This window comes from Phaseolus vulgaris, chromosome 1, assembly GCF_051622355.1.
Source record: "Phaseolus vulgaris cultivar YP4 chromosome 1, ASM5162235v1, whole genome shotgun sequence".
Taxonomy (NCBI): Eukaryota; Viridiplantae; Streptophyta; class Magnoliopsida; order Fabales; family Fabaceae; genus Phaseolus; species Phaseolus vulgaris.
Window position 1 is genome coordinate 7,601,720 of NC_143498.1, and position 14,964 is coordinate 7,616,683.

Here is a 14,964-nt window from a genome sequence, read left to right on the forward strand (position 1 = left end):
TTCTATTGAAACCAAAAGAGAGAAAAAAAGCATTGTATCATTTCTACTAAACAAATATAAATAAACTATAGACCAAAAAAAAAAATTTAAAAGAAGAAAAAAAGAAGCTCATTACAAATCATATTTGAAGATAGAAAAAATCTTTTGATGAAGTTTTATATGTTGAAGAAAGGATGACCATAAAAACACAATTTTGGATCCACAAATTCAGAACCTTCCCGGATTCTATAATCTGGAATGGAAGAAAACACTTAAAAAACAAAAATCCATAAAAAAACGGATGTGCATATCCGAAAGCAAAGAAATTTACTTACCTTTGTCAAAAGCACCCTAAATCACCCACAAAATTTGTGAGATTTAAGGAGAAGGATTTGGAGGTGTCACACTACTGCTAGAACATGAAAGCGTGCTGCTGTTGGAACATGAAAGACACACGGCTGCGCAAGAGAGCATCCTTGCCTGCACCTCTTTAGGGTTTTTTTAGATTAAGGATATTTTTGAAATTTTAAAAACTAACAAGAGCGATTTAGTCTTTTCATAAGAGTGTAGGAGTGCAGGAAAAAAATGTGGGGGTGCAGGAAGAAACTGCCAGAAAGAAATTGCCTAGAACTTAAACAATGCAAACACTATATAAAGCCCAAAAGACAAAAAAAATCTGTGGCATATCGGAAGTTTTATGAAAAATTAAGGTCAAAACCTAAACCATATAGAGCAAAATGGTTAATTTCGCTTTCTATTTTTCCGTTTTGACTAAATTGTTTTCTCCAAAAACATTGAATCAGAACCCATTGATTTTGATCAGCACTTGCTTACTATACACTCGGATGCAGGTGATTGCCACAACAGTACCAAGTTAAAAAGATTTGGATCAGACGTGAGATAATGTTACACGTGTTGATTTGAAATGGTTTTGTATTTTTATTTTTCATTTTTCATTCGAAGTTGGAGGAATTTTCAATTTAAACCCTTTACCTCCCTAAAGAAACCCTAGTTTCTAGCGGTTAAAAAACAGAAGAAAATAATAAACAGAAAAATAAAAATCGAAATTATTGGGAATTTCAATTTCAGGGATTCTATTAGGGTTTCGAATCCATAAGTGACTCTCAAACCCTAATCTACCAATTCGCACAGGTGATATTCTATGTATGTGGGAAGAATCGATTGTTTGGTGGCATCCGGGGTCAGGTAAGTAAATTTTTTAATAATTGTATTTTTTCGGTGATAATAATTTTCATAATTTTTCTGGGTGTTTTTTGATACTATAACGCAATGCATGGGGGAGTTTGGTATATTGAATTTAGGTTTGTGTTGGTTGTGGGATTTATTGTGATACTTTTGTGGTTTTGGCGTTTCAGATCCAAGGAAAAGGGCTGGATATGTATGTTGACATGTGACAATTAGGGGAATTTTGGTGTGGGCGTTTGTTATGTTGATTTGCCATGGAAAGCAGAACAGAGAACTCCAATGGCAGTACAGTTCCCAAAAAATCAAAATCTCTGGATCTTAAAAGTCTATATAAATCAAAGTTGTCACTAAAAACTTCAAAGAACATAAAGAGGATTAACAGTAGTAGTGGGGATGGTGACGAGAAGAGGAATAGAAAGAAGGCTAAAAAAGAAGTATCTTTAAGTAGCTTAGAAAATGGTGATGGTAGCAGTGAGTTGATGTTAGGGGTCAGTCAGAGATTGAATAGTAGTATGTCAAATAAAGTTTCATTTGGAGTTGGTGGTGATGATTTTCACATTCCCAAGAGGAAGAGGAGTTTTATGCGGAAGAAAAAATCAGAGCCTGGTCAAGCATCAAGTTTGGTGGAGCAGCCTAGTTGTAAAAGTGGCCATGTCCATCCTGTGCCAAAGTTAGGTAGTGATGATTTGGGCAGTGGGGTTGAATCTTTCAAGACTAAGCATAAAAAAGAATTTGATGAATTTAATAAGGAAAATAGGAATAGTGATTCAAATTCAGTTCAGCATTTTAAGGAGAATGGGGATTGTGCATCTCATTCTGTTGTAAATAGTGGTGGTGGTGATTCTTCCTTAACAAAGTCACAAAGGAAGAATAGGAAGCGAAAGACTTCAACTTTAGATATAACTAAGGTTTCCAAGGAGGTTGAACCCTTGGTCTCAAGTTGTAAAATATCTGAAGATTTGCAAGAAGATGAAGAGGAAAATCTTGAGGAGAATGCAGCTAGGATGCTATCTTCAAGGTTTGATCCAAGCTGTACTGGATATTCGATCAAAGGATCAAATGGTTTGTCATTTTTTCAATCTTCTGATCAAAATATTGTTAACCGTGATTTGAAGTTTCAATCAGGTTCAGAATCTGCATCAGCTGATAGTGATGGCAGAGTTTTGAGGCCTAGGAAACAATATAAAAGCAAAGGTAATTCCAGGAAGGGGCGCCATTTTTATGAAATTCTTTTAGGTGACGTTGATGTATACTGGGTACTGAACCGGAGAATTAAAATTTTTTGGCCTTTAGACCAGAGATGGTATTATGGCCTTGTGGATGACTATGATGAAGGAAGCAAGCTTTACCATATCAAATATGACGATCGGGATGTAGAATGGGTTAATCTCCATACCGAGAGATTCAAACTCTTGTTACTTCGAAGTGAAGTTCCAGGAAATGCAAAAGGTGAAAGAGCTTTTGCAAAACGTAGAAATTCTGATCATCAGAAGGGTAGCAAATCCCGAAAAGAAAGGCAAAGAACAGAAGACAATACTGAGGATGATCACCCTGGTGGGAGCAGTTTGGACTCAGAACCTATAATTTCATGGTTGGCTCGATCTTCTCATCGGTTTAAATCTTCTTTTCAAGGCATTAAGAAGCAGAAAACTTCTGTTACACTTCCAAGTACAATGTCATCATTCTTATATGATGAACCTGTCACAACAAAGGGACATTTATCTAAGAGTTCTACGAAGGGTGTTAAAAGTAATTTATCTAGTGATTATGTATCACAGGATAAATTAAGTGATGATTTTAGGATGAAGTCGGCATTGCAAAGTGCCACTTGCAATAAAGATGCAAAACAGCCTATTGTCTATTTCAGAAGACGGATACGAAAGCCTGCTCTAATATCCCTTCATATCTATGAAGAAAAGCATGCTATTAGAAGTGCATCTGGTTCTGTTTCCCTTGACCTTATGTTTGGGGTTGAGAATATGAAGAAATCAAGTGATGACAGAGATGAAGTTGAGGGCCCATTGTGCTTCACTTACAAGGCAGGAGTATCAAAAGTTTTTTGGGACATGGAATCATTATTGTTCAGATTTGGCTTTAATTTTCCAAAGTGTTTCATGTTGAATGATTCTTTTCAATCTGAAAATTTGTGGCTGCTTTATCCCCTTTTTTTGCTAAGGTATGGTACAGTTATGACCAAGTGGCCCAGAGTTTGTTTGGAGATGCTTTTTGTTGATAATATGGTTGGGTTGAGATTTCTATTATTTGAAGGCTGCTTGAACATGGCTGTAGCCTTTGTCTTTTTTGTCCTTAGGGTCTTTCATCAACCTGCCTGCCGAGAGAAGTATGTTGACTTGCAATTTCCATGTACGTCTATTGGATTCAAGTTTTCTGGTCTTCATGTGATTAAAAAGCCACTTGTTTTTGAGTTCTATAATTTCTCTGGAGTGAAGAATTCTAAGTGGAAGGACTTAGATTCTAAGCTTAAGAGGCATTGCCTTCTGAGTAAGAAGCTCCATCTTTCCGAATGCACATATGATAACATCCAGGCACTTCAAAATGAATCAAATGGGTTCTCCATAACTTCTATCAGTGGGTCCTCCTCAGTCAAGGTACTTGTTCCCCTTTTTCCTATATATCTTGATGGGTAACTTCATCTTTAACCCTCATTTGAAGATTTATTTGCCATGTTTAATGTTTGTTACTGAAATTCAACATTGTATGTCGACCTTCCAAAAGTCACTGCAAGTTAGCTTATCTTGGGTTTTGTTGTGAATCAAATCATGTAATTTCTTTATGAACAGGTCATGCGGAGGGGTAGGCCAGGGATTAACATCATGGATATTTCCAAAGTGTCTACTCAAGCTGATATTCACCAGGATTCTGATGTTGGTGAGAGGAAACTTCCTCCATTTACTCTTTCTTTTGCTTCAGCACCTACATTTTTCCTTTGTTTCCATCTCAAGTTGCTGATGGGGCAGTCTGCAACTCCTATTAGCTTTTGTGATCACGCACCAGTATTTGATCAGGGAGACTCTAGTTTGGTGACCAATGGATGTACTAGCACCGATGGTTGCTCAAACAGGAATTCTGACATTATCCATAGGAAAGATATTGAGATTTTGTCAAATGGTGCTGCAGGTGATGGTGGGTCTTGTGATGACTCAGATCATCCCTCTACCTTCAGTTATCAAATTCTCTCTCAAAAGTACCTGAACATTGGTCCTAACGGTTCTGGTACTTCCATTTCCCATTGTTCTGAGAGGCTTGATACGACTCACTTACCTGAATGGCAATCACACCATTTGGAGCAAGAGTTAGGCTCTTTACCTTTGAGTTCTGTAATTCGTCAAGATAAGGATGATGATGGTTCTCATTCTTTTATTGGTGATCTCAGTATCCAAATTCCTGCAGTTGATCAATTTGAAAAACCTGGTGGTGATGGTGATTTACACGGTGCTGAACACTCTCCTGATTTCTCTTGGAATGGAGGTGTCATGCCAAGCTCCAATCCAACTGCTCGTAGAAATTCTTGGTATCGCAACCAGAATAGTTCCTCATCATTGGGATTTCAGTCTCATGTGTGGTCTGATGGCAAGGCTGATTCTCTTTCTAATGATTTTAGCAGTGGACCTAAAAAACCACGCACACAAGTATCATACTCAGTGCCTTCTGCAGGGTATGAATTCAGTTCAAGGCAGAGAAACCATCAACAGAAAGGTCTTCCTCACAAACGAATTAGAAAGGCCAGTGAGAAGAAGTCATCAGATGTTGCCAGGGTCCCTGAAAAAAATTTTGAATGCTTATCTTGTGGTGCAAATGTCTTGATTACACTTTGTGATAAGGGCTGGAGAGAATCTGGGGCCAATATTGTACTAGAGCTGTTTGACCACAATGAGTGGAGACTTTCTGTGAAACTTCTAGGAATTACTCGGTATTCATACAAAGCACACCAGTTTCTGCAGCCTGGATCAACAAATCGGTATACACATGCAATGATGTGGAAAGGAGGGAAGGATTGGATCTTGGAATTTCTTGATAGGAGTCAGTGGGCTCTTTTCAAGGAGATGCATGAGGAATGCTACAACCGTAACATCCGTGCTGCTTCAGTTAAAAACATACCTATTCCTGGTGTTCGATTAATAGAAGAAAATGATGATAATGGATGTGAGGCAACTTTTGTTCGGAGCTTTATGTATTTCCAACAGGTTGAAATAGATGTTGAGATGGCTCTGAATCCATCCCGTGTTCTGTATGACATGGATAGTGAAGATGAGCAATGGATGTCAATTGCTCAAAATTCTGTAAAAGACAACAGTGACTTGAGTTGGATTTCAGAGGAGATGTTTGAGAAGATAATGGACACGTTTGAAAAGGCGGCATATGCTAAGAAGCGTGATCAGTTTACTTCTAATGAGATAGAGGAACTCACGGTTGATGTTGGGCCTTTGTGTATTGTCAAAATCATATATGATCATTGGCAGGAGAGAAGGCAGAAGAATGGAATGGCTTTAATACGGCACTTTCAGGTAATGTTCAAATTGCGTTTCTTGTTTATGTTGTAACTATTTTGATTTTGGGAATATGTCTCTGCCTCCATATATTTGATGAATTTATATGAAAGACATACTGGTTTTGCTGATATAGTCGGAGAGGAGTAATATATACTGTAATGGATTGATCTATTGTGTTGTTCCACACTTCAAATTTTATGGCTATCTATTTTGGAGGCCTTTCTAATCTCTAAGGGCAAACTTTCCAAGCCTCTGAATAGTGATGCATGTTGTTTGTTGTTCCACTTAATATTTTCTATATTTTTAAATTGCATTTATCACTTCCAGGTTAAAACCCTGCTACTACTTATTTGGATTTTTTACCTACCGGTTGATATTTGTTTATCTAATTCGCAAATGTTGCCCAAGTATTTTGATTCTGACGATTACTAACTTAACAGAATAAATTTAAACATGATTTATGCTGTATTAATGCTGCCACTAAAACATGTTAGAGAGAATGAATTTTTACAACATTTCTTGGATACAACCTCAGAATTTATTTCAATTGCTACGGTAGAATAAGGGAGGGGGCACAATTTTATGTTTGGTTTGTTAAAAGCATATGATTTTGTCCGTTTTACTTTGGCATTTTTCAACATGGTCTGTTTTCCTCTATACCTAATATGTATGCTTTATTATTAATATGCCTGAAATTTCATCTCTGAATTTTTATGTACTTTTCAGCCCCCTCTATGGGAAAGGTATAAAAAACAAGTGAGAGAGTGGGAAGTAGCCATGACTAAGAACAATGCCCCTTCCAATGCATGCGTGGACAAGGTTACAACTTTGGAGAAGCCGGCCATGTTTGCTTTCTGTTTGAAGCCTAGGGGTCTGGAATCACTGAACAAGGGATTGAAGCATCGATCCCAAAAGAAGATTTCAGTATCTGGGCATGCAAACAGTAATCTAGATCAGGATGGCTTCCGTGAGTATTTGATTTACATGCTTGGTTCTGCATTTTTGTAACAAAATATTAACATTCAGCTTAACATCTAATTGTTGTGATCTCAGGAAGAAGACAGAACGCCTTACCTCTTGTCGATGAAAAGTTCCTATACCAAGGCCATCACTACGATTCTTTTGATGAATCACCATTGGCTCTGACCTCACAAAGGATGTTCGTACCACGTGATGCTGGCAGCTTGAAATACCATCCTACCAGTAAAGGATCGGGTTACAGAAATCATGTCCCAAAATTTCACCAGTCCAGATATGATGTGCCTCATAACAGGCATCACATGCTTGCTGGCCCTAAGAGACAAGGGATTGAACAGTTGGATGCTTCAGTCCTTGAGGAGTTAAGGCTACGAGATGCCGTGGCTGAGGCTCATATTAAACGGCACGTGGCTAAGTTGAAGAGAGATAGGGCTAAAAGATTGCTATATAAAGCAGATGTAGCAATTCACAAGGCCATGACAGCTCTAATGATTGCAGAAGCAATGAATGCTTCTTTGGACTCTCTTGGTGAAATGAAAGCTTCTGAGTACTAATCTGGCAAATCACATGGCCTTTGGTTTTACTTGGTCAAGAGTTGTGGTCTTTTCATTATTTCGGTGTTCAATAGAGAACTTGAATTCACAAGAATTGGGTCCAGTGAGGGGGAGATTCTGTTGTATGCTGCAACTCCCTCTCTGTCTACTGGAAACATTTTCCAGCTTGGGATGTGCTCAGTTCAGAGTAACTGTAGCACTGATCTGCATGGTGAATAGGTCTGAATTTTTGACTGCCTATATTTGTACAGATTCCCTGCCCCTTCTCAGTTTCAAACATTCAATATAAAAATAGAAATCGGCCAATAATACAACACCACTTTGAATTGCAAATAGTCCTGCTTCTTTCATAGTTTTTAGGTAAAAAAGTAGTGGAGTAGTACATGCCCCTTACTTGATCCTTCCATTCAGTTTTTACCACTACCACTGCTCACATGCTGTTCTTGGAACACGGAACAGTGAAAAGAAAATGAAAGTAGCCAGGAGTTTAAAAGTTAAATTGAAGATAAAATGGAGGAAAAAAAAATTCATGGTTAAGATGAAGGGTATATAATAAAGTAAAAACTAAAAAGGAAAGGAAAAATGAGTTGTGGAAAAGAAATTAAGAGTAAATTACATTAACAAATCATGAATCTTTTAATAGAGATTTAGTTTTTGGGTGTTTCTTCTTGTACCCTGTCAAAGTTCTTCATGCACTCCATCACATAGGTAAAATGACTAAAATGCTTCATTTAATTCGGTGTCATTCTGGAAAGTTTTTTCCATAATATATTTCAGAAAAGTGATTTAAAAAAATATATTCCAGAATGTAATATACACATTTTGAAAATCTTATTCTGAAAACTTTTGTTGGAAAATACTTTCTGGAAATTTCAGAAAAGATTTTCCATAATACACTTATAATTCTGGAAAGGGGTGTTTGGGAAGATTTTGGAAAACTTAATCCATAAGTCATTTACAAAAGGGGGTAAAATTGTCTTTTTGAATACTGATGGTACATGAAGAACTTTGATGAGTGCAGGAAGAAATATCCTTAGTTTTTTTCTTTTTTCCAAAAGTCATGATTAGCAAACAATTTATTATACATTTGTTTTAGACAAAGGAATAATTTTCAATAGCAAGAAACAAAAAGTCCCTTAAATTTCGTTTTAAGCATCATTTTTTTTATTTTCTTTCCATTTTTCTTCGAATAAAAAGTAAAATACATCAAAATTAATGTTCTTTGAGAAATATAATTAACAATATTAACATTAAGAAAATGATTTTGATACTCTAAAATGGATTTTTAATGGTTATTTTTGTTTTGTTTTTAGCTCCATCCTTTTTATTGGTATTTCTATAATACTTAAATTTGCTAAACTTTTAGTTGTGATAAATGGTAAATCAACTAGCTTCTTTTCTTACTTAGAGAGGTGGGGTAAGAATATCTTTTATCTCCTATGCTACTATGTTTGGTTGAGGTGGGGTTGAGTAGAAACAATACTTAACTATGAGAACTTCATTAAAATGAAATGAGTGTATAAATGTGATCGAAGGAAATGAGCGATAATATATCATTTCTAGAATCAATGACAAAAAAATAGGTTCTTAATAAAAAAAGTCATTCTTTCTTTTATATTTTGTATTTTTTTACCCTATAATTCTTAGGTTTTATTTATTGTAAAATAGATGCAAATAGTAAATGTTGAATAAGTATTAGTTATCATTCTATTAAGTCAAAATGAAGACCACTTTGGAGGTCTAAATAAGAAGGTAAGAAAATGTATTTCAAGTTTAATTGAAGCTAGTTGAACCTCAATTCTTTTGGAAGGACAAACAATAAAAGAATGATCTTCAAGGATCAAGAAAGCATGTGCATGACAAGGAAGACAACTATCATTTTCTGCTAAAGAATTGATTACAAAGGTGATTTGAATTTTTAAAATTCATAATTTTCTTCCATTTTCTCTTTGTGATTTTCAAGCACGTGATTGAACTATTAGAATTTATATTTCATTTTAGAAGCATTTCAATGTAATTAAGGATTAGCATTTTCACATGACACACCTATATATAGCCATCTCATGCCTTTGCACTAAACTGTTGTCTTTTATGAAAATTTAAGAGTTTTAAGACATTTGTGGGAGTGTTCTTAACTTTGGCGTCTTGAACTTAGTCAATGAAGTTAAAAACACTATATTATCTCTCAATGAAAATTTTGATGTTAACAAATATGAACAAATAATTGAATTAATCTTTATATGAACATTCTAATGTGTATTATGTTTGGCTCAGTTACAATTATATGCATCAAAGTTTCTGAGTGTCCGTATTATATGCTGCAATATATTAGTTAGTTTAATAATGAACATTGACTATCATGTAATTAAAGTTGTATCAAATTCAAATTTATGTTTAAAATCAACATATATTTAGTGAGATGCAAGTTACTCAAATTAAAAAATAAACACAAAAAAATCAATGTTTGATGCATTAATATTCAAATAAGAAAATAAATTATTCCAATGACGTTCAAAAAATATTTTTAAGGAATCAAATAATCTTGAAATTGTTGGTTATTAATTCTGATTTTATTATTATTAATTCTAATTTTATTACCCTTAAACTATTATACCGTTATTATTGCATTAATGGTCAGTTTATAAGGTGGTTAGTATTCATATTTTATAGCTTCCAGTAATTGTAATTTTATTATATATATTATTGAAGTAAATCAAATGAATAAGATCAGCTCAACAGGTTTGCAATTTTGTGCAATTACGTTCATTCAGTTGCTACAACCTTTTGTCTCCTGTTATTTCCTTCAATTAGTTCCCACAACTGGTATCAAGAGCCAGTCTGTTATCATGAATTCTACCCAACTATCAGTCACGATCCTGGATGGAAAAAATTACAATCGGTGATGTGTGCAAATGAGAGTTTTGTTTGGTTATCATGAGTTATGGGATGTCGTTGAGAGTGGAGTGTCTGCATTAGCTGCTAATGCAACTGAGGCGCAACGAGTAGCGCATAGTGATCAGAAGGAGAAGGACAATAAGACTTTGTATCTCATCCATCAAGGGATGAATGACGAGACATTTGAACAGATAGAAGGAGAAACAACTGCAAGTGAGGCTTGGACCATTTTGTTAACCAATTATAAAGGTGATGACAAGATCAAGAGGGTGCGTCTTCAAACCCTAAGACGCCAATATGGACTGCTGCAGATGGAAACCACAGAGACTATTGATGTCTATATAAACAAAGTTATTGCCTTGACAAATCAGATGAAGAGCAATGGTGAAACACATTCGGAGCAGGCTAAGGTGGAAAAGATTTTGAGATCTTTAACTCCTAGATTTGAACATGTTGCGGCAATTGAAGAGGCCAATGACATTTCAAAAATGACAATACCCTACGAGCGCATGAGCAGCAGCGAATGAATGACAATAATATTGAAAAACCAATTGAACAAGCTTTACAAGCACAAGCCTCAATTGGTAGCTCTTATCATAAACACGGTAGTTCACGAGGCAGAGGACAGGGACATGGTGGTAGTTATTCCAGCAAAGGTCGTGGTGGCCAGAATCATGGAGGCGCTGAGCAAAACAACACTGGTTCCAATCACATTCCAAGTTCAAATAACTCTTGGCGCAGAGAACGTGGTCGTGAAGGACGAGGAGACATTTATAATAAATCAAATGTGGAGTGTTATAACTGCCATAAATGCGACCATTATGCAAATGAGTGCAGATCAAAAGGGGATAATCATGTTGTCAATTGTGCTCAAGAAGACAGTAATCACGTACAAGATGAAGAGGATCATACAATACTAATGACAGCCACATCCAAATAATCAGACTTGGTATTTGGATACAGGTTGCACGAATCATATGTGTGGTCAGAAGGAGCTGTTTGCGGATTTGGATGACTCATTTCGCACAAAAGTGAAATTCGGTGATGGCAGGTTCGTTCCGGTGACTGGAAAAAGGCGAATTCTTATCACATTGAAGAATGCTGATCACAGGTACATCTATGATGTTTTCTATGTACCTGATATGAAAAGTAATCAGTTGAGTATGGGACAGCTGGCCGAAAAGGGTTACGTGATGCACATAGTTGAAAATAAATTCTCAATTTTTGATAAAAAAGGTAATTTGATTCTTAAAACCTTTTTATAAAAAAACTGCATGTTTCCAGTAGATATTCATATGGGTGATTTCAAGTGTTTGAATGCAATAGTGAATAATGAATCGTGGTTATGACATTTACGCTTTGGGCACTTAAATTTTCAGAGTTTGGAAAATCTCTCCAAACGAAATTTAGTGAATGGTTTACCCATATTCATCACCCTAATCAATTGTGTGAGACTTGTATTTTTGGAAAGAATCACAGGATACCATTTGTTAAGGAGCCTTGGCGTGCGAAATTTCCTTTGGAGCTTGTTCATACAGATGTTTGTGGCCCGATGAACATATCATTAATTGGAGGTAATAAGTATTTTTTAACCTTTATTGATGATTTTTCAAGGAAAACCTGGATTTTTATAAAGTTAAGAGATATGTTGGGCATGAAGATTCTTCCAAATCAGAATTAAGGGAGGATGTTGATTATTAATTCTGATTTTATTATTATTAATTCTGATTTTATTACCCGTTATTATTGCATTAATGGTCAATTTATAGGACGATTAATATTCTTATTTTATAGCTTCCAATAATTGTAATTTTATTATATATATTATTGAAGTAAATCAAATGAATAAGATCAGTTCAACAGTTTTACAATTTTGTGTTGTTGTGCAATTACATTCACTCAGTTGCTATACAACCTTTTGTCTCCTGTTATTTTCTTCAATTAGTTCTTACAGAAATCAATCAAGAAACATGCAAACGAACACAATCAAAGATATTTTTTTTGTCAAATATACTTGTATTGCATTTATATTTACAACTTGAAGACTGAAGGAGAAAATACAACCTTCATTATATAAACTTTGTTTGCTTAGCAACATATATTATATATTTGAGAAAAGTTTCAAATCAAATGATCACGTTATCAAACAGATAAATATTTTATCTTTGAAGATTACACAACAATGATCATATCTTAAAAGACCAATATAAAAACACAAGTTGCTAGATGTTCATCATCAAGAAATACACTACAACTACAAAATTTACAATTTTTTGTTTATAAGCTTTGTGTGTAATCAATCAAGCTTTAGTGAAAATATGGTAAAACTCTTATATTTTTCATTTTGGGAGGTTACCCATATGTGAGAGGCATTTGTCATATCCTCTCCTTGAGACTAAACCTTTCTTCAACCAATTTTTTTTTAGTTAGGAGTAGTAATAAATAATACTTGTGTTCTCAATCTCATGGAGAGATTGATAAATGATAACTAGAAGTGATTGATATACTCTTTTGTAGTAATGAATCTATAGAGATTGTTCAACAAAATAATATATCTATATTGAGTTGCAATTATACTACTTAATAATTTTTTTAAGATATACTTATTATATATATATATATTTAAATAATTGATATATTATATGCTTTATAGAAATTTTTATTATGTTTTTTTTTAAAAAATTATTTGAAGTAAAAATAGATTTAGTTTTGTGTAAAGTTAGTATATAATTTAGTGTAAAATCAGTAAAAAAAATTGTGTAAGTAAATTATTGAAAGTGTTTTTACACTATTATAAGTTAGATACTTAAATTATAAAAGAAGAAAAAAAAACCCACCATTAACCATTAATAGATATTTAGATTCGTTCATGCATTTACTCTATAAAGTCTTATAAGGCAGAATTATGTTTAATTTGAATATAAAAGTTCAAATTAAGGTAAAATAAAATGATTTTATATAGGTTGCGTAGAAAAAATGGGAATACCAAAATGCATAATAATACTAATATGAGTTAGTTTTTGTAAATGTCTTAACTAAAGTCTTAGTTTTAGTACTATGAATCGAAAACAAGTTGTTAAGATGAAAAACCTATTTTTTATGAATATCAATTATTAACAAAGTCTAAAATACTCTATATTAAGTTAATGGTGAAAAATAGAAATGAGTGAAATAGTAAAATTAATGAATGATATATTATAAGTTAAGTTTTGGTTCATTGATAAAAAAAGCTAAAAAAAATATACTATTATTATAGCAATTTTCTCTCTTTGACTTAAATGACAAAAATTTCTAATGCATTATCCCTAATTTCTCAAATTTGCGAGATTCATATTGATACCAATTTCATTACCATCAGGCTTGTTACTTCTTAATCGGATTAGAGTATGTTCATTTTGAAATCCTTCTTTCTTATATTATTGTTGTGAAATGCAAAACAAGATAACTCATCATGTTTTTTTGTTGTTAAGATACATTATTTACATATTGGATTATGATAATTAAAAAGACAAGAATCTTTTAGCTTTGGGGGTGTTAAATTATTTTGATAATATGAGCATTAGATGATGTTTTTCAGTATTTTGTTCACATTAAATTAATGCTTTGATTGAATGGAAAAAATCATATATGTTCAAACTACAATGATTGTGGATTGGAGGGGAAGTTTGGATGGCTTAATTGGAAGAGGTGGTGAATAATGTTTGTAGATTAGAAGGTGATAGAGATAGATGGGTGTGGAGAAGGAAGATTTGTTGTAATTATTTTGTAAACTTGGTTTTTAAAGTGATAATTATTTTCTTTCAAACAATCTAGATTAAATGAATTTTAATAAAAATCTTAGCTTTTGGTATAATTGACAATGCACATGCTCTTGTAAATTTGTCATAGTGAAATCTGGAAGGTTATTTGTATTGGATATGTTGATGGGTTGAGGATACATATCATTTAGTTTTTGAATGTAGAAAACTATATATGGCTTGGAGTAAAATGTTGAATTCATGGAGTGTGGTTTTACAAATGAAGAAGGATGATAAACATAAGAAAAATATATTGTTATTATTATTATTTGATATGCAATTTATATAGGAGAGCTAGTAGAGTTAGTGCAATTGAGGTATTGATAATGGATTACACTAAAGGGAGGTTTCATCCATTTCTTGACAAACTAAAAGCAAAATCTATGGAAATGTTGTCATAAAATTATATGGAAAGTGCAAAACCTTAAGTTGAAATGGATATGTTAGGGTTGTTTTTAATATGGTTCTTTCTAGAAGCTTGGAGAACATGGAAGCTTTGAAAGCATAAGATGTGAATGTTATGTGATATGCAAAAGAGTACTTGACGACTTATGAAATTGCTATGGATCATATTATTGTGTGTGCAATTTTATTTATTTATTTTTGTAAATCGTAATTTGCTAGAAACAATTATGAGAATGATGCATCATGCATATTTTATGTTACAAGAAACTTGACTTAATATATGAAGAAATTGTTTTGTAATTCTAATATTTTTCATTTGATACATATATTGTGTGTTCAATTTTTACTAATCATAATTAGATCAACTTTGCTGGTAAAAAAACAATGAATTGAGAACTAAAATCATGTCCAAATACGACTTAATCATGGTTTGACAAATGTCATAAAATGTTCAAATATATAAGGATGTTTTTACTTGTCACATATAAGATTTTCTACATAATTGACAAGACACTCCAAAGGTAAGAGTTTAATTTTGATATGACAAAATCAATTATTATTTTTTGTTATATTGTCACATTACTATTTATTGTTACACCATTTAGATAGTTAACATTTCATGGTAATCATATTTAAATC

At 33.4% G+C, this 14,964-nt stretch overlaps 1 protein-coding gene across 1 annotated transcript; it reads left to right on the plus strand.

Annotated features, from left to right (window-relative positions):
* The first annotated feature begins 941 nt into the window (after positions 1 to 941).
* On the plus strand, positions 942 to 7,563 carry LOC137813369 (uncharacterized). Its single transcript, XM_068615565.2, has 5 exons — positions 942 to 1,185; positions 1,356 to 3,794; positions 3,987 to 5,711; positions 6,423 to 6,663; positions 6,750 to 7,563. Exons 2-5 carry the CDS (start codon positions 1,440 to 1,442, stop codon positions 7,226 to 7,228), a joined length of 4,800 nt encoding a protein of 1,599 aa, XP_068471666.1. The 5' UTR covers positions 942 to 1,185; positions 1,356 to 1,439; the 3' UTR covers positions 7,229 to 7,563.
* The last annotated feature ends 7,401 nt before the right edge of the window (positions 7,564 to 14,964 follow it).